Source organism: Strigops habroptila, chromosome 9 (genome assembly GCF_004027225.2).
Source record: "Strigops habroptila isolate Jane chromosome 9, bStrHab1.2.pri, whole genome shotgun sequence".
NCBI lineage: Eukaryota > Metazoa > Chordata > Aves > Psittaciformes > Psittacidae > Strigops > Strigops habroptila.
Window position 1 is genome coordinate 11,298,269 of NC_044285.2, and position 27,533 is coordinate 11,325,801.

The following is a 27,533-nucleotide window of genomic DNA, read 5'->3' on the forward strand; positions in this document are numbered from 1 at the left end:
GGTTTCTGACACTTATGTGCCTTCACTTAGTTATTAATGTTGCTTTTAGCCTCTGTGGACCAGCCATTTCATGTAAAGTATACTATCAGCTCCTGTGTGAAAGTCTTAGAAGTAACAACTGTGCTAAAAAGAAAGTTACCTGAATTCTGGAAAGTTTTTCAAAATACTGTTCTTGAGAAAGTGAATATGAATTGTCAGGCACAGTTAGATTTGTTTGTTTGTTTAATGGTTTCATGCCAAATGCTGAGGAAAATTGGTTAATCTCTGTTCTAATGGTTACTAGAAACCCCTGAGAAAAATAGCTAATTCTGCCTATAATGTCCTATTTCATGGATAGCATGTTCGCTCTTTCTCAGAGCTCCTATAAATTTCACTGAAATACATTAGCACACGTATCTATTTGCTTCAGTCAATAAGAATGCTGTAACAAATGACCCAAACGCCTCTCCACTACCACAGCTTCCATTTTCTGCTGCAAGGTCAGGCAGGCAGCGTTATTACTGCTGAGGGAAGTGTCACCAGATGGAGCTATTACATATCTTCCTCATCTCGGAACAAACACCCATTGTTCAAAAAACCTTTCTGATTTTTTCTTTTTGAATGCTTGCTACAGGCAATTCTGTGGATGAAGTTAGTTTACTCAGAGAAACTTTTAATTTTTTAAATAGATTAACGTAAACTGGCAGTGTTCAAGGCCAGGCTGGACAGGGCTTGAGCAACCTGGTCTAGTGGAAGGACCACGGCAGGAACTGGATGATCTTAAGGTCCTTTCCAACCCAAACCAGTCTGTGATTCTATGATTCTAAGCTCTCGAAGCAGTGGCTCCCCGTGCACCCTGAGGAAGGCTGCCGGGGGGCCGGCCAGGCGGCTCCTTTCGGCGGGTGAAAGCCGCGTCTCCCTGAAGGGTTCCCCCGTGTGCCGCTCAGCCCTCGGCACTATGCACCGCATCCCCTCCACCATCACGGGGCCGAGGGGCGCTCCTCTGAGGCGGCTGCCCTTGAGGTGCGGTGCGGGCGGGAACCCGCTGCTCGACAACGACGGATGCCAGTGTCGTCCCGCCCGCTCCACCGTGACACTGCCGCGAGCACCGGCCGCCGACCACTCGCCCTGTGACCCCCCGAGGACATCCCCGCCCCAACCCCGCGCGTTGCCAGGCAACCGCCACGTCTCGCAGCGCGCTGACACCCCCCCCACCAAACCCGCGCCCGCCCCAGCCTGCGCGCGCACTCGCAACGTCACGGGGGAGACCCCGCCCCTCCGAGAAGCCCCGCCGCAGCCATTGGTCAACCGCTTAGCCAATCAGCTAGCCGGGCACGTTCCCGCGGCCGTGCGCGCCCGCTTTCGAACAGTCCGCGGAGGCGGGTTTGCGGCGCGGCGGAGCGCGGCTCCCCTCTTCCCGCCTTCCCGGGCGGTTCTGCGGCCGCCGGTTGGCTGCTGCCGCTGTCAGTCAGCGCGGCGGGCGCAGGGTTCGGTTGTCATGCGGAAGAGCGGCGGGCGCGCCTTTGTTGTGGAGGCGGGCGGCCGCGGCGCCGGGCGGCTCAGGTGAGGCTCGGTGCTGGGGGCCACGGTCTGTTTCCGTGCCTCCTGCCCCGCAGAGGCCGCGGCGGGAGGTGCTTCCCCGGCCGCGCTGTGGTCGGCAGAAATCGCCCCGCCAGCTGCCGGCCCCGCGCCGTCGCCGTGAGGGGCTGAGGTGGCGGCTGACGAGCTCCCCTTCCCTGCCGGCTCTCCGTGGCTGGCTGCGGCTCCTGGGGGCCATGAGCGAGTGAAACGGGGCTGTATCTCCTTGTCCGGCTCCTCGGCTAGTGGGATTGGGAAAGGGTTTAAGGAAGGGAAGAGAGGCGGACGGGGCGGGCTTCGTGGGGCAGGTGGTCCCCTAGAGCCGGTGTGGGTTCGGAGGAAGATGGCTGCTTCAGTCACTTTGGGAGATGTTGTAGACGGTCACACTGAGGGAGCTGGTGCTTTAGGGGGTGCCCAGAGACAGGTATTTGCGTTGTTTGGACTCCTGCTAACTCTGTTGGAGTTTCCTTGAATATCATTAGCAAGTAGGTCCTTTAAACATGGTAAAGTGGCACATGATGTCTTTCAACTTGGGAATAATGCTCCTGTAAAGCTTATTTTAAACTGAGTGAAAACTTCAGTATGTGCTACACCTGTATGCACAAAGAATGTGCCATTCTGTGAAATCTTCATCAGTCCTTTCTAGTTCATAACTGCCTGCCAGGAGTATCTCTTCATCAGGGAGTAACTTACCTTGCAACCAAATGTGGGCCAACACTTATGTGCTGTAGCTTACTGTGAACTCACTGCTCGGTGTAGACAAGCTCCTGGGAGTCTCAAGTCTCTTCATTAAGCAGTTAAATCTGGAACTGACACAATACTTTCGCTGTTTCCGTCATACTTTTCCTATTGTTCATACCAGAGCCACTATCCAAATGCGCAAGCCATAGCATGCTTCCAGTATTTTGTACAAAATATAGTTATTCTCTAGAAATAAATGAAGCAAGATTGAAAAGTGGGCATAGCTATCAGCGTATATCACAACATATGCATAACATACAGTGTTAGAACTTGAAGAAAATAATGTCTGGTTGTAAGTCAACAATAGTAATGTCAGCATATGAAAAGCCCAAATCTTTTAAATGCTAAATTCTTAGAAGCAAGTGGCATTGGATATACTGAGAAACAAAAGCTCAAGTGAATGATTCAGGGTGAGGGTGGCACTTTTTGGTCCCCTTCTTCACCTTTTACTCATGTGTGATGTTTTCTTATCTTGCCATAGGTTTTGCTGGATGCTCAAAAACATTAGAAAACAATGTCTCTTGACTTTGATAGTGCAGCTCTACAAACTCAACATGAAGATGAAGACTATGACCAAGAGGATTATGCAAGAGAACAAGAGGTGAAAAAGAGCATACTATTTGATCTGAAGGCTCGAGTATCTAGCTTCTTCCCATCTCTCTCTTTTGTTAAAAACAAAAGATCTATGCTGTCTTTGTTCAAGCAAAATAGTGCAAGCTGTGCTTTGCAAGAGTGGCATAAAAAGTAGAGAGATAATAAAGAGATGGAGAGATGGTGCATCTTAAGTGCCTTGCAATGTCATATGTAATGGCTGGAAGACTGTTACTCCTTGCCTGTGCAGTAGCCCAAATGCAAAAGGCTGTTATCATCTATATTTTGTATTTCTAGACAGCTTTTTTCACTTATTACAAATTCTTAGAGAGCAACAGCTCTCACTTGAAAATTTGCTTAGCTTAAAAAAAAAAGAGAAACCATTTTTAAAATTCTGATTACACACTTTAATCTCTAGAAAAACTATATTCAAATGTTTTGGGATTTCTTTGGAGTTGAAATACTTCAGATGTTTCTGTTCCTTTTGTTTCATAGAGACAATTGGCAAAATGTGTGTTTAACATGAATGTGCATAATGGTTTCTTACAGGGTGGTAAATCATGTTCATGTCAGGTAACATCCCCAGTATATACTTCAGGGATGACTGTCTGGAGAGCAGGTATTGTAGAGACAAATGTTCACAAAAATGTGTGGTAGAACAGTAGCTGTACCGATTGGAAAGATGCTGTTGCGAACACTGTAGAGAATGTGATATCTGTTCCAAAACTTTCTACCCAGAAAGGATTTTGTGCTTGTGCAGGAGAACAAGTAGTGAAATAATTGTGGGGTTATTACAGTGGGTGAGCAAGAGCGTGCACAGATAGGATTATAAGCTTCAACCTATGGTGCTTGAGTTGGTCCTTGGTTGCAAGTAGCGCAAAGGAAAGGAGATTTTCAGTGAATGATGCTGCCTTTCTTTTCCTGCTTCCTGGAGCTGAGATATAATGAACCTAGAGAATGCCTTAATGATAGGGAAACTTCTTCATGCCACTAGTGAATTTCTAGGAACAAGTTTTTGGTGCTCTGTTGTCCTGCAAACATTTAGAAAAGTTGTTCTCGCCTATCCTTTGGTCTTGGAGAGCATGTAAAATAGCATCTGAGAAAGCAGGGTATGTTTAAGATAAACTTTTTGTGGCTGATAGTTTTTGTGGGTTTTTGTTTGTTTAACAAAGAAAAGCTAGTAAGGTATTTAGCATGGGGCAGCTGATGTTTTGGCTTTTAAAGCCTAAAACACAGGCTTTGAGAGTGCAGAGAAAAATAGGGCTAGGGTTCAAAAACTGCATGTAATAACTGAATATATTGTGTAGTTCTCAAGTCACCTAATAAGAAGAAGAGTTCATAACTCAGATCTATAAGCAGCCCAATGTATGGCCCCATATCAAAGCCTCTCTGAAAACTGGAAGAAGAGGTAAAATCTATATGGGAATCATTACGACAAGTAAGTTCTGGTGTGGTTTGGGTTTGTGCTTGGTTTTGTTTTGTTGGTTTTGTTGTGTTGTTTGGTTGTTGTTTTTTTTTGGTGGCACAGCTATCTATTTTCTGAACTAGAATTGGTAGCACTTTTTTCTGTTCATGTCCAGTTGCTTGGTGACTTCATCTGAACACCTGAGCAAACCACTTAATCATTGCAGCGATGACCTCTTGCATCTAATAATGCTGACTGGCAAGTTCTTTTGGAGAAGTCTGGATTGAAATCCAGATAAGAACATGTTTTTACTGTCCAGTACCTCTCTTGCCTGGGATTTAGGGAGGAGAAACCCTGGTGTGATTCATTCGAAGATCATTCTTCAAAAGTAGTCTGTTGTGAGACATGGCTATCTGGTGGCATTTTCCTTACCTCTTTCTGGTGTGGCTCTTTTCTTAACAAGAGTTTGCCATAAATCATTTGCTTGGTACTCTAGTCTATTAAGCATTCTATATGATATAAGTCCCGCTGTGAATTCCAGAACTAAAACAAGAAGAAAACCAGGATTTTGTGCAAGTGGCCTATTTTGCCTATCTCTGTCTCTTTGGACTGAACTTGTATGCATTCTTTTGAAAAGCGCATAATTAATATTGTTTGTTCTGTTTCAGTTGCAACAACTATTGACAGACCTTCCCCATGATATGCTGGAGGACAGTGGAGACCAGCTTTCCAGCTATTCGGACTGTAGCATACACGAGACCGAGGAACAGTAAGGAATTTTCCAGAATTTTTTATTATTATGTTGTGCGTTTGAGATTAGAGCAAAATCTCAGCTGCAGAGGTGCATAAAAGTAATCCAAGTAAAAGGGGCGCTGTAGTGCAATTTGCAGTATGGTTTGTGTTCCATGAGAAACAAACTAGATGCTACTTAATTTAGTGAAGAGATGGTTTGTTTTGTTTGTTTTCCCGAAGTTGTAAGTACATAGTTAAGCTGCTTGTATTTCTCTAGATCGCATGAGCCCGGGAAGCATGATGGAAGGTGGAACGATCATCCCTTGATAAGTGATCCTCAAAATGTAAGCATGTATGAGCAGTCATGTAATTAGTAGGAACTGCTTGCTCATAATATGCTAAATAGTATTTTAATTCATTAGAGAAATACTTCTCATGTAGGTAATGTGTTTTGCTGTTAATTTAAAGTATTTCTAACTTAAGGGCTGGTAACCCTAGAAAAAAGGGGGTGGGGGAAATTCGAGTTTTGAGAGAGCAATTCTAAACCTGTTACCGATTCGTAGGTTTATGAACAAGGACAAAACCTGTACCCTGAACAATTCTTGTGTGACCAGCAAACTGATCATGTAGAAAAACATGGCAAGAATTGGAATGGCCTACATAACGACGAAGAGAAGAAACATTTATATGAAGTTAAAGAAGGTTACTGTGACCAGAATGGTCAAGAGGATCCTGATGATGTGTATCTTGGTAGAGAAGGGTTTAATGCTCCAAGTCGTTACCAACAGAACAATGTGTATCATCTTCCTGAAAACTTCAGGCCATATACAAATGGCCATAAACCAGAATTTAACAACCAGCAAAATAAAATAATAAATTTTCCAGATGCTCCAAAGGAACATCTTAAGGTATTTCAGAAGCTGATGCAGTGTTCTGTCTCTTCTGGGAAATTTTCACGGGTCTTTAACTGTTGGTAGTTTAATTATTGCTACTGATCGTAAAGCTCTTTTCCAGCCTAGTTGATTCTGTGATTCTATTCTATGATTCTAGTACTTCTAAATGCTTTTATTCTCTTATTATCAGTTTATACATTAATGGGAGGATTCTATAGTCTATTTAAAACAATGAAATGTTAAATAATTAGATTTACGTATATGCATGGGTTTTGTGGGTTTTTTTCCTCTTATTGACTAGGCGGAATTCCATGAGATAGAATGAATGTGATTCACTGAAGTGTGTACTTGCTCTACTGAAGTTCAGACTTCACTGCACTCCTAAAGTGGATGCTTTCACGAAAATTTCTGTCACACTGAAATGGAGTGCTGGTTTGGAGCCTGAAAATGAAGAGCTACTAGAGCTCTTAATATCACCCTGTAAAATCAAAAATGTTTTCATAGAGCAGAACTACAGTTGTAGTTTTAATTTATTTCCTCATATCTATATATTGTCACAACAGCAATTTGTTGCATCTGATGTTGTTGGTGGGCAATCGCCAGAATCTTACAAAGTGACTTACAAACCATACCAAAATGGCATTCATCAAAAAATGCCAGTACTCCAAGAAGGAACCAGAAGAAATGAAGTATTTGAAGATTTGCAACGTGAATTCTTGGGCAATGATGACAGTAAGTGTTCACTGTTTAGACTGGAAATAAACTTGTGTGAAAAGTCCACTGGAAATCAGCAACAGAAAGTCTGTTTGTTTAAGTAGATTTCTAGTAAGAGGACAACTAAAAGTATGTTGACATATGTGACTTTTATTTTGCTCTAAGCTTACACTGGGAGAGCCCTAACTTTGCGTTTGTGTGGGGTTTGTTTTTAGTTGTTTGCTTGAAAATTTATAGTTTCCACAAGACTCTGGTAATTCACAACATGTAAACCTTTATCTGAGCTTGCTCTTAGGTTTGAATCGCATTGGTGGTTCCTACAATTCTTCATCTGATTGCTGCCAGAGCAACTCAGGTGATGTGAGTCAAACGTGAATTAAAAAATGTTGCAATTTTGTGAACCAACTATGAATTTGGCACTGTATAAAAGAACATCTTGGGGCAGGAATTACTTAGGACAGTGAGTTTCTGGGTTAGTTGTCTGTGCTGACTTGTCTATGTGCTATTTGAAATTTGGCAGATTCTTCAGAAAATATGCAGATTCTTCAACTTCAAGTTCTAAATAAAGCAAGAGAAAGACAACTGGAAGAACTTACTGAAAAGCTAGAAAAGAGTGCACAGCAGATTAGGTATTTGAATCATCAGCTTTCAATGGTCAAAGGTAAAATATCTTGTCCTAATTCTTCGATTTCATTGATATCTAGCAACTCTTTTATTCTGAAACTTTGATTTAGGTAGTGTCTTTACAGGTTTTGATTTTATTTATAAACTTGATCTGGGATATACAGACCTAACCCTCTCCCCCCAATATTATTGTAAAGAAAGTTGCCTGAATTGGTGCCTGACGGCATAATGCTCTTTTACTTCATTCTGAAGGCCATCGTTGTATTCCAGAGTCCCCGTGTGCCAGGCATTAAAAAAGTACAGAAAAGTGAGAAGTTTGCTGAAGTAGTGTGTTAAAAGTACAAAAAAATAAACCTCGATAGAACTGTTTATCTATGAAAAAAGGGGGTTTTGGTGCTGTCTGGTTTAACAAGCTGTTTCCTGGACTGTATATAGAGAGAAGCTTTTCCCAAATGGTCAAAGCTGTAGTGGAGATGGTGGTTGTCTTGGTCTCCCTTATAGGAACAAAAAAAGAGTTGTGAGCTTAGAGAGTTAATATAATTTTTAGGAGGCAAAAGGAGCAAAGGAGAGAGAAAACTTAAGCTGGCAACTACTTTGCAGTGTCTTGGCTGTTCCTCCAGGGCAGTTATTTTGTTTCTTCCTTTAAATGATGTAAGGGATGGGGCTAGTTCCTAGTGCTGACGTAATGGGGCTTGTTTCCCCTATGGTTCTGAAGGTACAGTGTATCAGAAGGTACGGTGTATGTTTCCAGCTACCAGAGAGTGAAAGTCATTAATGGATGGAGACTGAATGTTTTTGTTCTGTCTTCTGCTTCTTGGCCACAGTGTGAGACAGAGGGATCATAGCGAATGGTTCTGTAGAGCAGGGATACTCAATAGTCATGTGCCATGAAGTTGTTGGGTGGCTGGCCACATTCTCACACAATTATAATGTCTCTCTCTTAAGATGAAAGGGATGGTTTGGCTGTTAGTCTTCGTGAGTCTCAAAAACTCTATCAGAATGGAAAGGAACGGGAAGTGCATCTTGAAGGTCAAATAAAGGCACTTGAAACTCAAATTCAGAATCTTACTACCAATGAGGAGCAGGTACTGTAAATATGTTTAAACTCTTTATTGTGGAAGATCTCTATAGTTACATTTGTGGTGCATTTGCATTAAACATAAGTGCTAGTCTCTTGAAACACTCTTCATGATCATTGCAGAACCTGAATATATGATGAATAAATAGGATGCGTTCGTGGAAAATAGTTTATATTAAAATCCAGGCATTATCTGAGGACTTCTAGCAACTCTTGTGCAAGACATCCTCAACTGACATACAGAATATTGGAGCAAAAGTAAAATATATGTAACTGGGAGCTGTTCTAATACTGTTTGTACAGATATTGAAGCAATCCAAAGTGGCGGAGGTAGCCATGGAAAGCATGCAGAAGCAGCTGTTAGAACTTCAGCGATCAGATGCCCTTCAGCGAGCCAGAGAACAACATGAAGCCATTATTTCAGCACTCAAGCAGAAGTATGAAAAGCAAGTATTATCATTAGAGCAGAAACTTGAGACTACAAAATCTGCACTCCGAGAGCAGGTGAGAAATTATTTTAGGACCCCGAGTACTGTACTGGAGAGGCTGTAGAGCTCACTGTGTTTCCTAAACTGCACTTTTTGACCTGTAATAACTCTTTCTGGAGGCAGCTAAGCAAATGGAAAGGAAATTCTATGTAAGTCTCAATATTACAGAGCCTATGTGGTATGTTTTTATAAACATCTCCAGGCAGTTGTGAGCTCAGATTGTGAGTTTATACATAGTGGATGTGGAGGAGGCAGGAATTCATTGTCTTAGTTTCTCTCCTGAGCTTTCATTCTGTGCACAATCTCTTTTTGAAAGAGTACTGGCAAGTAAATCTGGGAAAGAAAAGAACTAGTTAAGAAATGAGGTGATGTTTTTGCTGCAAGAACTGTTTATTAAACAGTTTATTGCCAAGCTTTAGTCTCAAAAATGATTTGACCACCGAACAGTCACTTTATTTGAGAAGTATGGATTTGAAATGAGAGAAGGGGGAGAAAAGGCTGGCTTTGAGATGGAGTTTGATGTGGATTGTGTCACATGGTTATAGACCTTATTAAAATTATTCTACCTGGCAAAAGCCCATTACACTATTAGAACTATTAGAGCAATGTAGTCAAGCCTTAATAAATTGTCCTCTTTTTTCACATAAGGGAAAGAAGATTATTTTTTTTAATTCTAGGCTGTAATTCTTGTCTCAGCATAAATATGCATAAAAGTAAATGGGTTGTATGTTTGAAAGTATAACTAGCACTTGCTTGTAAACAAGAATGTGCTGCCTAATTTCTGTCTTAGTACCACAACAAAGCTTACACAGCTTTGTCTCTACAGCAAAAAAGGTTTTTCTATGGGAGTATATTTGGGGTATTTAGAGGCCTCCTGTTTTTTGAGAGAAAATAGAAAAGTCAAAAGGCATAAAGACGAGGTGCTGTGCCTCCCAGGTCTGTGTAGGTAACTGTGAATAATGCCTTATGAAGGTCTACTTTGTATGTCAAGTGAAAAAACTACAGTTTCTCTTTTATAGAGCATTGGAACTTGAAAGCTTGGCTTAAGCTCAGTCAAAATAAACTAAGTTGAGTTAATCTGAGGCTTAATATAAATAACGTGAAGGCTTGATTTTTCTACAGTAGACTAACTATATGTGATGAATTATAGAGGATAATCTGACATGCTGGAAACTAACTGCTCTAGGAAGTTACAAATGGTTCGCATCCATGGATGTTTATATAGGAGTATACTTACTGTCTCCTAGTGAAAACTTAACTTTGATGCTGTAAGAGGTGACTTGTCAGCCAAGAATAGCATTTGATCAGTGATTGATTTAGCTGGCCTCTACCCCTTTAGGCATCAGATTGATTCTTTTTTTCCCCTGTGACTTGTATGTATTGACTCTTTCTGTATCCAGAACTGTCCTAGCTGGCTAGATGTTTGTAACACAAGTAAAAATAATCTCTCTTCCTAGAAAGAGCTGTGCAAAAATCTAGGAGAACATGTTAAGCAACTTGAAAAAATGCTGGAAGAAACCAAATGTGAAAAAACTGAAATAATAAATCGACTGACAAGAAGCCTAGAAGAAAGCCAAAAGCAATGTGCAAATTTACTGCAAACAGGTCAGCCTTTTACTCATACCTTATCTTTCCTTGCAGAAATGGCTTTGTTTGTTTGATGTATGAAATTGCACGTCTATGTTGTTACTGAAATAGAATCAACATCAAGCTAAATGTGTACTAGACCATTTCCTATGCAGTGCATTAGTCAGACTTAAATGAAATTTAGTTAGGTCTAGACTGAAGTGTAAAAAAAGCCCCAGTAAAAATAAAATACCCCACCCTCACCCCAGCCAAAAAACCCCACCAAAACCCTAAACAAGAGTTATACAACTTTTTATATTCATTTTGTGCTAAATATGTGTAAACTTAGTTTGGACTAAATAACAGCCTTTGGGAGCAAGCTGTAGGCACTCGACTTGAATTGCCATGCTAAATTCAGATCTCAGTGAGAAAGGAACTGTATTTGTGCATGGCGGCTGGTTCTTGGAAACTTACAGCAGTAGGAATAGCATGTGAAATATTCTGCTATTTGTGTATTTGACTTGTGCCTACCTTTACACATTGAAATCTTCTAATAGTAATGTATATAGTAGCTATTAGTGAGCTCAAGGAAATAGAAACAGAGTAATCCCTATTACCAGAATCAACGTTGCTATTTTTAAGTGATCTCTTTTCAGATTGCATAGTCTTTGTTGCACGTTTATGACTTGCTCTTTCTCTCCCTTTTCTTTCCTGCAATAGGCTCGATGCAGGAGACAAATCAGTTAAGGTTTCAATTGCAACAAGCTCAGTCTGCACAAATGATAAGCAATAACATGAACAAGGCTTTGCAGGTTAATTTTATTAAATATCTTTCTATTTTGATTTAAGGGGGGATGAGCATTATAGCTGAGATTGGTAGTTGAAACTTTGTATTTGTTGGGGAAACAAACACATCCTCTCACTACTTCATCTTCCTGTGTTGCATATTAGACCTCTCTCCTCCCTCCGTTAAAGCACAATGGGGCATACGTATCTGATATCATACATCTATCTAACCTGCTGATGGTAAAAGAAGACTCTAAATTCTGTGTGCTGGGAATATTGTAACTTAACTAGGCTGTGGGGTAGCTGGAGATAGAATTCTGAAATTTACTTTTTGCTGGCAAAAGGGAATGCTGGAAAGTCCTCTGTAAAATATGAGTGGAAGTCTGTGTTTCCAATTCAGTTCATATATTTGACTTAGGATTCATAATTTCCAAGATTATGAATCTAAAATACTAAGGTAATAGGTTGTTTATTCCAGATAGGTACTTTTCTGTTGTCATCCATTTTACTATACAAAAGCAGCAGGAAAGAAGTAGGAGCAAAAGCAATAATACTTCATATATAAACTGTAATAAGAACAATAGAATATACTGAGCAACAGAAAATATTCCCTAGCTACTTTGTGGTTTTAACATATGCTTTGCTAGAGGTATCAAAAATGATACTATAAATAAAACTCTGCTAGATGATTCAAGTAAATACAGCTAAATACAACTATATTGAGAACAAATAGTTCTATGTACTTTTTTCCTTGGAATAGTTATCATGGCCGGTGTGTTTGCTTGGAGTTTCTCTGCTCATAATTTTTTTTCTGTCTCTTCCTTTAAGGAAGAATTAACAGAACTGAAGGAAGAAATAGCTTTGTATGAATCTGCTGCCAAGCTTGGAGTATTTTTGAATGATGCAGGTGGAGAGGTGCCTATGAACCTGGGTGATTCCTATGTAGAGTTGGGAATTAAAAAAATCACTGGGAAGAAACCAAGGATCTGCAGGTATCAAGTGATTCTGGTTGAAAGAAAAATCTAAAATCCTCAAATTATGAAAGTGATGTGTACGAGATGGTCTTACTGGATCAGCATACAGGTTTTTTGGTACATACCTGAAATTTTGCTTGTATTGCCAGGTAATCTGGGAAACAGGAAACTGAACTAATACCATAAATTGGATACCTAACTGCTGCTTAATAAATCTTCAGAGATTATAGAGGGACTCATCGGATTGTATGGATTGTATGCATGGATATCTTTTTGCTCAAAGATTCTACGTAGTTATTTAATGCTAAAGCTGTTTTTTAAAACAACCAATTGAGTTGTCTAAAAAAACCTCACATCATGTGAGAATGAATCTTTTGGGGAAACAGCTGAATGAACAAGTTTTCTGTACATTAATTGCAACTTGATGCAAAAGCATATGGCTTCTGTATTCATATTCTCTCATTCTTTTTACTATTACCTCTTAGACATCTTTATTTCTGGTATTATTAGTTGCTCTTCTATTTGGTGCCACTACCTTTCAGATAAATGTGCTTTGTCGTTTAAATACTGAACCAGTTATGTCTTCCCTAATAGTGCAATGCAGAACAGAGACATGGATAAAGAGCTCTCTAAAGATGAAATTATTGTAGAATTAAAAGCCGAGCTGGAACGTTTATTGAGCAGTAATAAAATGAAGAGAAACCAGATTACTCAATTACAAAATGATCTTAAAGATTGCCAGAAGACTTTAGAGGAATACAAGCAGTTGTTGAAAGCAGAGAAAGCATCCAAAGAGTCAGAGGTTTGTTTGCTTACACTTTCTAAAAATTAAAGATGCACTGGAATTTAGTGAACTTCTTATGAAAATGGATGAAAAAATTTACTCACAGCTGAGTATTCATAGCAACTAAGTAAATCTGTCATTGATCTTAAGGGAAGTGTTGTCATTTAGATGATGCCTTGATTTGTATCTTTGGTGAAAAAGAAACAAACTGAATAGCGGAACTTGGACAGCATTGTGTGTTGTTATTTTTGTGTGTTAACAGTGTTATTAGGTGAGTACCGATACGACGGCTTACTTGCTTGATAGAACTTAGTGGCCACTCTGCTTTTTCAGAACTGAATTTCATTGGAGAAAATAGGTTTTCTTTAGCCAAAAAGACCTTGTGATTTCTCTGGGAAAGTGGATAGTATCATTAGGTTATATAAATGGAACATTAAACAGACTGCCTTCAGATGGCCTTCACTATGTAATTTGATCAATAAGGAATCTCTCTGATACTGTATTTCCACCCCATTATTACTTTCCCTCTATAAATTGATCAGACTTGTAACATCTGCTCTTGTAATCTACATATTATGACCTGGATGTGGGATAGGGATCTAATATGTTGAGAAGTGTGCTCTCTGTTGGATGATAGTAGTCATTCAGCTTGCAAGCTCAACATTAAGTGTGTGCTTTAAACTTTCATGATACTGTGAGTTTCAAGAATTCCTCTAGAATTGATGATATTAGATAGAACAATGATATTGTTCTATTTTGCACTGCAATAATTATCTTTTGTGTTGTTTATTTCTTCTAAGTGCAATTTTTATTTGGCAGTTTTAACTTCTGAAAGCATCAACATCGTAATCATATATATCTCAAAAGACATCATCTTCATTTTGTTTATTTTTAGCCTGTGGCAAATCTGTATGATACTTCAGTGGCCAGTCCTTCAGTTTCTGATAATCTCAATGAAGAAGTTCTGAGGCTCAGAAAGGCTAATGAAACTTTGCTAAAAGAAGTTGAGGTAAGACAGACGCTGCTTATCACTACAAAAACACACACATGCGCACACACACCCGCCGGTGCTAAAACCTGCAATTAGGAAAGGTTCTTTACAACCCACCTATTACCTGACGTTTGTTTGTCCAGAACTGTACTTCAACTATTGAAGAACTGAAGGAAAATGAGGAAAACCTGAAAAGCTTAAATCAAGATCTCTGTTGTCAGATGAGGAAGATGGTTCAGGATTTTGATCAGGATAAACAAGAAGCCATTAACAGGTAAGTCTGTTAACTGTGTTTAGTTCCATTTATGGGCTTTTAGCCTGCATGTATAACCTTGTGCCAGCTAATCTGGTACAAGGGGAGATCAATATTAGAAAGCTAGTTTCTTTCGTCAGGAAAAATTGAACCCTGTTTAAAAGGGGAAGAAAAGCCTAGGTAACTTTCCTTTCTTGAAATTATAGGTGTGAAAGAACTTATCAGCAACATCATGAGGATACAAAAGCACATTTTGAGAAAGACCTGATGGAGAGGCATGCTGCAGAAAAACAGCAGCTTATTAAAACTTATGAAGAGACAATCTTGCAGTTAAAGTAAGACTTACCATTTTTTTCCACTTTACTGAAACTTTCACGTTTCCTGTCTGGCCTTCAGTGCTAGTTACACTTTTTTAAATGCAGCATTGCTGTGCTGTGAGTGTAAAGAGTAATTCATAATAAATAATCTGTCCTGTGAAGGGCTAACATAGAGGAGCTGAACAGAGAGATGACTGCAGTGAAGGAATGTTACATTGGAGTCTGTGGGGAGAAGGACAACTTGGAAGCTACTTTAAGGCAGAAATTTGAGCAAGAGCAGCAGCTGAAGGAAGAGAAGGTACTAAGGGAAATACCTATAAACTGTATCACTTCAGACTGTTTTCAAGATGTGACATCGATAAGTGTATTCAACTTTGTAATTGTTAGGGGAAGATACTTGGAAGGCATGCAGCTATATCATAAAGTTCATAAATATGACCTGTTGGTGGCTAAGATAATATACTAGTTTCCCAGGGTTTAAAATATTGTAGAAATAACCTTTCAAATAGCTATTCGTTTTCATGTAATCAACTTTCATAATTCTGACGCTTGAGGACTGCTCATTCAGCAATGTGAGGTTTTACATTCATGAGACATTTTCCAAAACACTGAATGACATTACAAGTTTTCTTCCTGTGTAAAACAACTGATCTGAAGATACTGTGGTTATTTTAAGTGGTAATGAATTCTGGCTGTTATATTGATTTTTCTGAAGATATCAGTGTGAAATGACTAAAGTAGGTCAACTATCTTGCTAAGCAAGTACAGCAAAGAGGTGCATCTCAAAGTATACTGAGAATAAAGATGCCTGATGAGAAAACTTATTTTAGAGCAATAGCCTATAATAACCTATACATTAGGGACTGTAGTGGTAGGACAAGGGTAACGGCTTCAAACTTAAACAGGGGAGGTTAGATTAGATATAAGGAAGAAGTTCTTTACAGAGAGGGTGGTGAGGCACAGGAATCGGTTGCCCAAGGAAGTTGTGAATGCTCCATCCCTGGCAGTGTTCAAGGCCAGGCTGGACAGAGCCTTGGACTATGTGGTTTAGGGCAAGGTGTCCCTGCCCATGGCAGGGGGGTTGGAACTAGATGATCTTAAGGTCCTTTCCAACCCTAACCATTCTGTGATTCTATGTGAGGGTGCTGAGGTGCTGGCACAGGTTGCCCAGAGAAGCTGTGGCTGCCTCATCCCTGGCAGTGTTCAAGGCCAGCTTGAATGGGGCTTGGAGCAAGCTGGTCTAGTGGAAGGTGTCCCTGCCCGCGGCAGAGGGGTTGGAACTCTACGATCTTTAAGGTCCCTTTCAACCCAAACCATTCTATGATTCTATATTGTGCTTTAAAACACCTCCTTTTGATAGCTGAATCTCTTGTCCAGGTGCCATCAGGAAAATCAGTGCAGAGGCTCTAGAGCATTAATCATGTCTCTTACACATTCTCCTCGCTTGGTGCCAGAGCAGTTCACTATGCCTTGGAGAATACTACTTTTTTATTATCTTTTTTCTTTCCCTCCTAGCTCAGGAAACAGCTTCTAGAAGAAAAAAAAGACTCTCTTAAGCTTCTGAGGAACGAGCTTGAAGAGAAACACCGCAGTTCTATGATAGCAGCAAAGAGGCAGTGGCTGGAAGAAAAAGAACAGCAAGTTGAACAGGAAGTTGCATTAGCCAAAGTTCACTGGGAGAAGGATGAAAAAGAGGTGTGGAACTTAGTTCAGGGGTGGTTTCGTTTGTTTGGTTTTTTTGGTTGGGGTTTTTTTTTCTGTTTATTTTCAGAAAGAGAACTATGTAAATACACTTGCGTACTGTTATTCTGCCATTTGAAGTGGCTTTTAAGGGTCTGTCACTTTATGAGCCCGTGAAGAAGTCAGTAGGTATCGCAGATGCTTAATATCTCGGAAAAAAAAAAAAAACCAACCACCTACAGCTTGTAAAGTAACATGCAGAATGTCCTGAATGTCACAGCTGAAAATATGCTGGAGTTTTCCACCCTGATCCCTGGTTGAAGGGTTATACTTTCTACTGTTTCTTTCAGTTACCATATAAAAGTCCTTTCTGTATCCTATCCCAGGGAAGAAAGCTGTGATGAACTGCTAAACTCTCTCCTCTCTTAGCATGGTTTTGCTCTTCTTCTGTTAGGGAAGATTATTAGTGTAAAGAAAAGTTTTGTTTGTTAAATACAGTAAAATTCTAGTTATTTGGGCACTGGGAAGATTTTCTTAAAAATATTTTTTTCCTTAGAATAAAGAACAAGCCTTTGCAAAAATAGAAAGAGAATGGCAAAGTAGGCTGGAAGAAATGAGAACTGTAGTTGAATGTAATGACTGCAGCAGCCAAACTGAGCAAGTAACAGTTGTGGATGAAGTTTCAACTAAAGAGCTAGAAGGGATTGTTGAAGACCAGAGGCTGCAGATCCAGAAGGCTCTGAAAGAAAATATGGCCTCTGAAGAGGCCTTAAAAGAATTTGAAATAGAACTGGAAAATAAATACCGTAAAAATCTTGCCAGCCAGGTAACAAATAATTGTTCTGTCTGCCTGGAGCCTGTGAAACTGCCGTGTTGCAACTAAGTCACAAAAAAGAAGTGTTGTCTTCCACTAACTTTCTCTTAGGCTCAGTAGTTGACATTTGGTATATTAGAAATATATTTGTAAAAGAATTCTGAAGAAGCTATAGCATGTTGCTTGTTTTTTCTACCTTTTAGTTTTTGATACAGTTGGACAAGCTTTGCGGGAGTTTTGAACAGAACCGAGCAATACTGACTTAGTTTATACCACTTTGTTAAAGATAAATTTAATATTTATCATTTTGGTATCATTTTTGCATCAAGAAATGTATCAGATGCTGCTGGTCTGATTTTTTTTTTTTTCCCTAAAGTTTCTGTAAACATAGGCAATCCAAACTGAAGTCTGTTCTTTCATTGCTACATGAAAGTAATAATAAAATGTATTTGATGGTGACTGAAGTAGGGTGTTTTGTTTTTTTTTTTATCTGCTTATAGGTAGATGCAGCTTTAACCCAAGCTCATGCCAGGTGGCTGCAAGAACTAACAAACCTCAAAGAGTACAAAATAAATCTAAAGATAGAACAAGAAAAATGGGAAAAAGAACACAAAGAGACTGCAGCAAAGCAGGTAGCCCAAAATACTTGTATATATCTGGGGAATGAATGTAGACATTGGTGGGGAATCATTAACAAAGACATTTCTAGTGTACTCTGGTTCTGATCTTTCTTTTTTTTTCTACATAGGATTATACTTTCATTAAATAATTTGAGAATCATCTCCAATAGATAATGACCCAAGGTGATAGTTTATGTATTTATAAATGCATTGATATATTTATAATGCCTGTGTTATGTATTCACCAGTTAGCCCTCGTTCTCTCAGCTGCTGAAGAAAAATGGAAGAAAGAATATGAGAATACAGAGAGATCTGGACCAAGGGTGAAAGAACTTGAAGAAAAAGTAACTTCTCTCAAGAAGGAATTGGAGCTAAAGAAAGAAGAAATCCCTGCAGCGATCAAAGCAGAACTAGCAAAAGCCCGTGCTCAGTGGAACAAAGAAAAGCAAGAAGAAATCCTGCAGATACAAGAGCAAAATGAGAGAGACTACCGATCATTCTTAGATGATCATAGAAACAGAATTAAAGAGATACTTGCAACAGCAAAGGAGGATCTTGCAAAGCAGAAGAATGATCTCTCCATTCAGAAAGAAGCAGAAATAAAGATGTTACTAGACCAAAAGCAGCGAGAATGGGAGGCTCAGGAAACAAAGAGATTGCAGGATGAAATTAATCGGTATGAGGAGAAGACTCTGGTTGAGCTTGAGTACTTGTTGAGTGAAATCCATGAAGAACTTGTCAAGTGTACACATAGTAAGTGTTCTTGGAAGAAGTGTTTTGACATTCATGTTCAATCAAGCCATCAATGCAAAGACAAGCTGAAGGCTTGCTTACAGAAGGCCTATAGAACCTCACTTTACACGATTCTGGAAAAGAGAGAGCGAGAATGGAAAGAGGTAATATTTCTGTAAATTATAACTGACAATCAGAAAACAGATTTGGGAAGTCACGCATATGTGTTTTCTCCCAAAATGAAATATCCATGTCATCCTGAAAATTGGAGAGTCCAACATTTGAGTTCATTGATAACAGTGGTCTTTTAAAACTGCAAAAGAGGGCTAAATCTATCATCAGCAAGGGAAAAGGGATGGGTGTAGCTCGAACTTCTTCAGTCTCTGAAGAAGAGAAAGCCAGGTTAGGAGTGTCATTCTTTAATGCCAAGATTCATAATTAAGGAGATGAATCCACCATCGTAAGTTTGAGAGCCTGGTGAGGGCCCCTTGTGACCTCTTGGGTGGAATTTCTGCATAGCTGCTTTTTATTTTTTGTTTTGTTTTTTAGAAATGTAGCAGTTCATAATGGTGACTGGAGAGTAATTGTGGATCATGTTACTCTATTTGTATCATGAGGGGAAGAAAAAAATTAAAGCAGTAAATCCTTTCTGCAAATTATCTGTAGTAGAACTGAATAACTGACAAACTAATCCATCTTGGGAATAACAGTCGTGCTTTACTTTATTGTAGCTCTAGGAAATACTTTTCAATGTGCCTGCCCAAATGAGGAAAGACATCCTACCCTCTTCTAGAGGAGTCTGGGGCTAAATAGGATTCTGTATAAAAGCTTCTGTTTTCTGTTTTGTCAAGTTCCTCTTTTTGCAATGCTTATGCTTGTAGTAATTTTTTGGTTATGGGGAGCACCCCACTGAAAATGCCATTGCCACCCAGCATTTAGCAGCTGGGGAATTATCCAAGAATAGGACAAAGATACCATCCTGGTTTTCAAGAAAAGGAAGTGATTTCTCATAACAATGTTAACCGGGTTTTAGTGGTAATATGATCCTGTTCAGAATGTGGTCCTTTCAAGTTTTATTGGCATGAGTTATTTTCACAATGGTAAAGAGAATCAGAAGGTTTTTTTTCTATGCCTGATGCACCTTCTGTAATAGATGTGAATCTCTCGTGGTAAACTGTTTTTAAAATGCCTTTGAACTTCAAAACATTGGTTGACTTAAACCACTTTATCTAGTGAAATCTTTAATTTCTTAGTAATGTCTTCTCTTATGCTACCATAATAACAATAAACAAAGGAGTTCCATTTATCTAGATGATCCTGTCCTTCTACTACCCATATTTGTGCAGAAGGTCTAAATGGGTCCAACCCCTTTTTCTGTTGGATATGTCTTTTAAAGAATAAGTTGGCATCAAGTATTCAAAGGCATTGCATAGTTCTGCAATGTAAAGGGCTACTGACATTTCCAAAATACAACTTAAGATAGCCAGGTACTGCTATTGCAGTGAATTAGGCCACGTAAAACTTCTATATGCTAGAATACATGTTTTCGTGCTGATTTGAGCTGCAATCTACAGTTCTATTGCAGGTTTAAAGCACCTGCATTACAGTTACTAAAGCTATTTAGTGGCCAGGGTTGCTTGTTTTTATGCATAACATACTACTTGTCTACTTTAAGATAGTGAGGAACACCTGAGGTTTTTGCTGCATAGTGGGTTTTCAGGAAGTGTTTTTTTAATTGCAGAAATATGAAGAGCTAGTGAGTAATGTAAATAAAGAAGCATACTCATGCCTGCAACATGGTGAAGGAGAAACTGGGGACATGGTAAGACCTCCTGTGTACAGTGCTGGACACCAAGCAGAAGCGCAAAAGAGGCGAAGACGACAGCTACCCTTGCAGGAAACTGGAACAGACAAAGGTATTGGGTTTGGTTTTAATCTGGCAAATTACGTATCATCAAGTTAAGCTTAAGTCTTTAATAGTTGATGTCTTATCGATGACTCTAATGCAAAGTTAATTAGTGAATATCTGGGTGATAGAAGAAGATGCGGTTCGTCTGTCTGTAAGGTGGTTTAATGTTGCATAAGCTTGTACTGTGTTACAGTCGGAAGCTGTGCAGCGCATGGTACTGGTCTCCAGCTTACTGATTTAATGCTAGGCTTTGAGGTTTAGTTTTATTAAATGCTAGTAGCTTTCTGTATTTTAAAGCCACCCTTCAGGAGTGAAGAAATAGCTGCCATGTCTGCGGCAGGTATAAATACTCTTTGGAGGTTGTGAACATGAGCGCTAATACCTTTGGTGTATAACAGCTCATAAGCAAGCCAGTGTTGATCATGATGAGCAGGGTATGGTCTAAACCATGAGTGATGCTAAATCAGAACTTTGAAGATTGGATTATACTACTTGCTCTTGCCATTAGACAAGACACGGAATTCTGCACTGATGTAGAAGATACTGTTGTGTCAAGAATTATACTTCACCTGGCATGGTAGTATTTTCTGATTCTTTTGATCATGAATGTAGTTGAAAAAATGCAAATCCCTGGGTGAGTGTTTTTCTTCCCCCTTCCCTTCCTCCTGCCCCCAGTACATATTTCAGCATTGTAGCTCTTCCCAGAGCTGTCATATGTACTATATGGCAAAGCTGGAGACAGTCTAGCTGGGGAAAAACTTCATGGGAGGCACAAAAATCTCTCTGGGGCTTTCTGTTTAGTTTGAGTTCTCATGCAACAGAAAAACATAAAGCAAGAAAACCCAAGAGAGTCTTTGGCTTTATGCCTATAGTGTGGCTTGAATTCCTTCAACACCAAAATAACAAGCCATCTATTAACACAAAACAATACAGCAGCGCAGCGCTTCTGCCTCTAGAGCTCCTTGTCCTGTCTATAGAGAGCAGTCATCGTTCTCCAGGAAGTAGCCCAGTCTTTGTGAATTTCTTAACTTAACTAGACTGAGCTGCATGTGAGGCTTCCCAGCTGGGAGAGTGTCCCTCAGCTGACTCCAACAGACCCTGCTTGGCAGCTGTGCTTTTAAGAAAACAATGAAAAACAAAAAATTCAACCTACAGGTCTCGTGGCTGAGTGAAGACTCAGATCATCACTGATGGGAATGTGTTGAGGCTGTGAGGGCTGAACTGCTTGATAGATGCTGCTGCATTTTCTATAACAGGGTTGCAGCCTCTTAGATTATTTTAATTAAACTAATGTGTTATATGATTTCCAGCAAGAGGGAGACTAAGCAGAGCACAGGAAATAGTAAGGTTGAGCTTGATTCTTTTCTGGGGGGTCCCATGGTTGATGTATAACTCTTAGCAATTACTGTTGCAGGTGAGAAGTGTACAAAAAGGAACGTTGGGTCTCAGGAAGATTTTTGCTGTGAATTCTGCTGCCAGGAGCTTAAAATAAGAGAGGCTATGTGTCAGGGCTTGAAAAGCAAGCTGGAGATAGCTCAGAGCTATCTCCAGCTTGCTGTGAAGGAACATGTAGCTAAGTCAGAGCAAATCCAAGATTAGGATTACTAGTCACCTAAAGACATCTTTGAATGGCTCTGCTTTGCTGGCTGCATGAGTATAGCTGTTGCATGATTTAGTTTTCAGTGGATGGGGTAGGTTTGTGCATACTTAAAAAAACGATCAGCTTAGTCAGTTGCAAATTATCTGACTTGATATTGCTACCTACGTTTATTGTGGATGCTGCTGCATCATGTATATCTGTCATCCTTTCAGGATAACAGACTTCATCCTTTATTGCTTTATTTAACTTGGTGGAAGTCTCTGGCCATAGTAAAATCTGGGCTGACAAGGATGAAGAGCCTTTGGCATACCAAACCCCTTTGCCATACCTGTGACTACTCCTGCAGTTGGGTCTCCTTCTATGGGCCTTGAGTGTAGGCTTTTCACTCAGAGCAAGTCATATTGATTCATCTGTCTGATAGCAACAAGAATTCCTTTTGTCTAGGTTTATTTCTGAGAGGATTTGTAGGACGATTGCCTGCTTTCTTTTGGTCCTATGCTCAAGAACTTTTTCTTTCCCAATTGAGCATAACGTACCATATGGAGCACAGTTCTCATTCAGTTGGTATCTGAGGAACTCCATGCCTTTATTCAGCTGTACCGAAGTCAGTAGAGGCCTTTTGTTTTCAGGATCAGAACAAAGAGAATGATGTTTTCTCTGAAGGAAAACATGTTGACGATTGAATAAGAGGATCATTCTCCCTGCAGTGTTTTAATCAGTTGAAGCTGTACACAATAGTGTTCAGGGCATTTTTTTTTAGGATCTCCTTAAGCATGGCAGGAATTGGACTTGCTGAAGGTTCTGCATTCTGAGGGTCAGTAGCTCTGTAGAATTGTCTCTGTAACAATTCTACAGTAACTGTAGAAAAGTCTCTGTGGCTGCTGGAAGCAGGTTTGACAAATGGTGAGCTTGGAGGGAGATGATGTGGGATAGTAAGTTGTACCAAGTGACTAAGTAGCCTCAGTTGCCAAAGGCTGTGATTTGTGTGCGGGGTGGGTTTTTTCCTTTTTTTTTTTTTTTTTTTTTTTTTTGGTGGGTTTTTTTTTTTTTGTTTGTTTGTTTTTAAATGAGAAGTCTCATTTGCCTGCTGTGGTAAATCTTGTGCTCAGTGAGGAGGAGTAAAATGCTGTATGCTGGTAAGTGAAAGGTTCCTGCCGGTTTGCAGATGTGTGAGCAAGGTCAGGTGGGTGAGCCACACAGATTTGCCTAATATTATTTCTGTGCTCTTTCTGTTGACAACCATACAGTGTGTAAACTTCCCTGGGGGCTGGAGGGAAGATTGAAGGATAATAGGAGGCCTGCTAGTGAAAACAGAGGCTACTGGTCTCACAAGGTCATCATGGATACAACTTGCAACTGCTCGAAATGAGACTTAAACCACAAATGAGGATCCCTGAAGACCACGAATTGCTTCTTTCTGTGTTCCAGGATGGCTGTTTACTTCTTGCTTTTTTCCGCACACCATCCTAGAGAAGGAAGAAAGTCAAACTTGTCCATGCCTTTTCCAGGGCTCAGGTCCTCATAGTCTATGCATGAAAGCCTTGATTCTTCCAGAAGGAAGACTTGTCTTTAAGACATGCCCTCCATTGTGTGGTGAAAGTCTGTTTTCATTAGGCCATGGTTCATGTGAGAACTTCTGTGGCTGAGTGCAGTGGAGGTACCTTCACCATTCATTGTAGGTATTCAGTTCAGTTCATGTTGGTTTTCTTCCCTAAAATGGGAAAGCTAGTAATCAACTGTTGATTTTTATAGGTCTATCCAGCAATTCTTCACGTTATAGTAAATACCTATACCCTTTTTTCAAATAATCATTTGCTTGAATTAAATTACATAGCTAATGCACAGGTTTTAAGGTTCTTTAACTTTCAGATGACTCACAGATGGCTTATCTGTATGCCATGATCAACAGTCTTCAGTATCAGCTTGAAGTCCTACGCTTTGGGCTTTTTCAGCTCCACTGTCTTCTCATTCTCATTTTAATATTTATATGCTGCTTAGTAGCATTGAGCACTGTTCAGCATGGAAGTCCAGCCTTCCTCTGTAATACTGGCTGTTGGCTATTGAAAACCCAAACCAAAAAAACCCATCAACAACCAAGTTTTATTTTTATCTCTCCAGCCCAAAGAATGCACAGTTGCTAACCCGTAAACTAATAATTCTTTTTCAATGTTTGTCAAAACAACCCTAATTTTTTTCCCCTGTCCTTTCTCTATATGTATACCTGGTACCTCTGAAGTTTTGCCTCCAGCATAGTGTTAGTAATGGCATATGAAGGCTTTATTTAATTACTGTGTGAGAACTTTTATATCCAGGCTTCATTGAAATGTATTGTGATCGATTCCTAAGTGCTTGCTACTGCAACAGCTGTACATTTGCTGATGATGCTTTGTGATATTGAGCTCTTATACCAGAAATGGCAGTTCATGTAATAACTTCTGTCAAACTCAACTTGAATTTAGAAATGTGCAGTGAATTATGGTTCATCACTTTTGTAGAAAATGAGAAGGTTCTAGAGGCTCTAATTGCAGAAAACTCTGGGATGAAGACTAAACCGAACGACCTGGAAACACCACCAAGGTAATTAAAAAAGCTAAATGAGCTGTTGGGTTTTTTTTTTTTTTTGGTAAGATGTAAGTTGCTTTGTTTGTGCAATATGACTTACATGCATTTCAGGTCACTGTCAAAGGGAGGCGTCTCAAAACCTTGTACATCCTCTGACTCTGTGAAAGGGCTGGAAGAAATGCGCGCTCAGTACATTAAAGCTGTGAGCAAGATTAAGTGTAAGTACTGAAGTCTTAGCTAAAAAGTTAGGAGAGCAAAATAATTTACTTTGTCACTTCCTCCTCCTTCAGCCAACTTGCACAGGAATCTGACAGCCAAATTGCATGAGAAGTAAATTTTTCCTTCTTACTAGAGTGAATGTGAGAAATGGAATTGTCACCATAATCTTAGACAAGATTAACTGCGATGGGTGAAGCCTTGTTATGCCACCCTTGTTTTGTTGCACTGTATTATGTCTTGTAAAGTAGTAAACTGTATTTTGAGAACTGATTTTGTTTCTCCAGCAAACAATTCATCTACCCTGCAACTTGTCCTGAAAGAGAACCTCCTTTTTTCTTCTGCTATATCCTGCCATCTGTCTTGATCAGCAGCCTTCTGGCTGGAGAGGGTTAAATGTAGCACCGGGTCTTACTTGAGTGCAGCAGGTCACCAAAGCCACCTGTACTGCCACTGAAGAATTCCTAGATCTGCATTTTACCAGCCAATATTCCTCCCAAATCCCTGTGCTTAGTGTTTTCTATTGCTGCTTAAGATGCAGAATCAGACAACTGAATTTCTGTCTGATGCTTCATATTGACCCACTGTGGTCTTTGGTGGCATTTATCCAGTAGGCAACACTTGGCACAAGGATTCGGGTGGAATGTTGGCAGGTAAATCCAGGCTCTTGCTGACTTGCTCCAAGTCTGCTAGACAGTCCCAGTTTGTGGTGTTGGCTTTTTACCTCTCTGGGGGAAAACTGGTACTAATGAATGAATTGTGTTGGTAGGTGATATGCTTTGTTATATCCGTGAAAGTAAGGAGCGAGCTGCTGAAATGATTAAAGTGGAGGTTTTAAGAGAGCGCCAAGAGACTGCAAGGAAAATGCACAAATACTATTTGACATGCCTTCAAGAACTGCTTGCTGATAATGGGAAACATGAAGGGTACGTTCAAGTATGTTTGGAAATTACTGTTGGCTTTGAAAGAGGTGTGTTGGAGCAAATGGTGTCTGACCTGAAGTCTTACCAGTCTGCTCGGATTGGCATGGGGTCACTGCTGAGCAGTCTGGCATACTGTCTTTTCAGTCTTTGACTCTCGCCAACGTTACCTTGAAGTAAAATGCAGAGATGAAAAGGAATTACCCTTAAAGTTTAATTTTTACTTTTTTTTTTTTTTCATGTTCTGCAATTCTTGGCAGAGCTGAAAAGAAAATAATGAATGCTGCCAGTAAGCTTGCTACAATGGCTAAAGGACTTGAAATCCCTCTTCGACACATTCCCCAGAGCAAATCTACCCGGTCAGGTATGTTGGATTCTATAGTTGTTCTCTTCTTGATCATATTGATTTAATGCATGTAGTAATGAAAATGCAGATGCAAAGTGAAGTACTATTTATTTATAAGCTTGCTAATGGAAACGTCAGTATAAGCTGCTTGTTTTGACAATGCTTACAATTCTTTATTAAAAACAAACAAACTGAAGAACTTATTTTCTGGCATTAACATTTCCTTTAATTAATCTATTTCCTTTCCTCCTCTCCTAGCTCTGCTGTTAAATTCTGATCTGCCACCTGGAGCTGAGTACACAAAAAGAGATCGCGTGCTTCAGACTAGGTCAAACCATATGGAAAGCAAATCATGTGGCGAAAGCATTACCGAAAAAGCCGGTGATAAAGTTGTCCAGAAACATGTACCACATGACTTGAGACAGCAGTTTGATGCAATGCAGGCTGAAACTCAACATACGCTTCATGAAACAGTGACTTCAAATACTCAAAATGGGAATAATTCTAAAAATCTGGATGGTGCTTCAAGAGATGCTGTGCCAGAGTTTTATTCAAATGAAGATGGAAGAAGAGAAAAATACAGCCCCGTTGTAAATGCAGACAAAGGACTCTTGTGTGCTGCTAGTAATATAGCACACCAGAATGCTTCTCCATCTGCTTTTCAAGTAACGTTAGAAAATACACATGCACCTAGCTTTACAAATGGCCATACTATCTCTGGGCCAACTCATATGCTTAAGAGCAAGGGTGAAAGAACAGTCTTGAAAGAGGATAAATGTATACAGTCATGTGGAAAATGGATAACTAAATCTAAAAGAACTCAGGAATTTGATTTTCGAGAAACTCCAGAAAGAGATGAAGGAAGCTGCAGTGAATGGAGTTCTGTGAATGGAAGCCTGGATTGTAGTGACACACCTTTCTTGTATCCTCAACAAAAAGTCAGTACTAATGTGCAAGCGCAGACTGCACACCGTGGGGAGTTTCCTCACATAAGGTCATTTTCTCCTGTAGATGAAAGTGTTACTTCTTGGAGAAACATTTCTAAAGGCAGTGGCAAGATTCTTAGCACAAAAAGCAGCGCTAAAGTTTCCAGTAGAGGCCACCTGACAACTAACCCAGAGCATTCTTCATTCCTCAACTCTGACAAATCAAATTCCACTGTCACACAACTCAATGTGTTGCAGGATTCAAATGCAGGAAAATGCTGCAACAAATGCTTGGAAAAAAATGCTGTGGAATCTACAGTCTCTTCAGCAAGATAGTGGTTTTGATATCCCGCTTTCTAACCAAACCCAGTAGCAGCAATGCCTCCTTTGGAGGAGGAAACAGATAAGGATTTTTTTAAATAAAAGTGTGAGGATTGGGGAAAACCTGTTCTACTGTGTCCATTTTGTGATCGTTACACAATTTGAAGAAATCCTATAAAGTTTCTTGAAATATTAATGCAGACTTTTGTTCACCTTTGTAATAACACTTTCCTAATTTTTATAGTGTATTATATACAAATTTATTAAATAGAATCTATTTTTATAGTAAATTTTGCTTGCAGTGCAGTGTTTATCTAAAACAAAGCTACTGTAATTTGTGGTAATCTTTTTAAATGGTTATGAAAATTCCTTCAGAGCTCAATGAGAAATGTT

At 39.7% G+C, this 27,533-nt stretch overlaps 1 protein-coding gene across 4 annotated transcripts; it reads left to right on the plus strand.

The window, feature by feature from the left end:
- The first annotated feature begins 1,306 nt into the window (after nt 1-1,306).
- On the plus strand, nt 1,307-27,430 carry CEP152 (centrosomal protein 152). Of its 4 annotated transcripts, XM_030498057.1 has the most exons (27): nt 1,307-1,542; nt 2,780-2,899; nt 4,963-5,063; nt 5,304-5,370; nt 5,590-5,934; nt 6,483-6,651; nt 7,154-7,294; nt 8,203-8,342; nt 8,639-8,839; nt 10,281-10,428; nt 11,110-11,201; nt 12,004-12,167; nt 12,744-12,951; nt 13,829-13,942; nt 14,068-14,198; nt 14,384-14,512; nt 14,657-14,792; nt 16,010-16,189; nt 16,731-17,000; nt 17,489-17,620; nt 17,857-18,504; nt 20,082-20,256; nt 24,345-24,426; nt 24,523-24,629; nt 25,397-25,553; nt 25,808-25,911; nt 26,152-27,430. In XM_030498057.1, the coding sequence occupies exons 2-27, from the start codon at nt 2,813-2,815 to the stop codon at nt 27,153-27,155; spliced, it is 5,232 nt and encodes a 1,743-aa protein (XP_030353917.1). In that variant the 5' UTR covers nt 1,307-1,542; nt 2,780-2,812; the 3' UTR covers nt 27,156-27,430. The 4 variants fall into 4 exon arrangements, with proteins under 4 accessions (XP_030353917.1, XP_030353919.1, XP_030353918.1 ...); XM_030498059.1 differs by lacking the exon at nt 16,731-17,000; XM_030498058.1 differs by lacking the exon at nt 16,731-17,000 and having other exon boundaries at nt 1,442-1,542; nt 5,590-5,931; nt 6,477-6,651.
- The last annotated feature ends 103 nt before the right edge of the window (nt 27,431-27,533 follow it).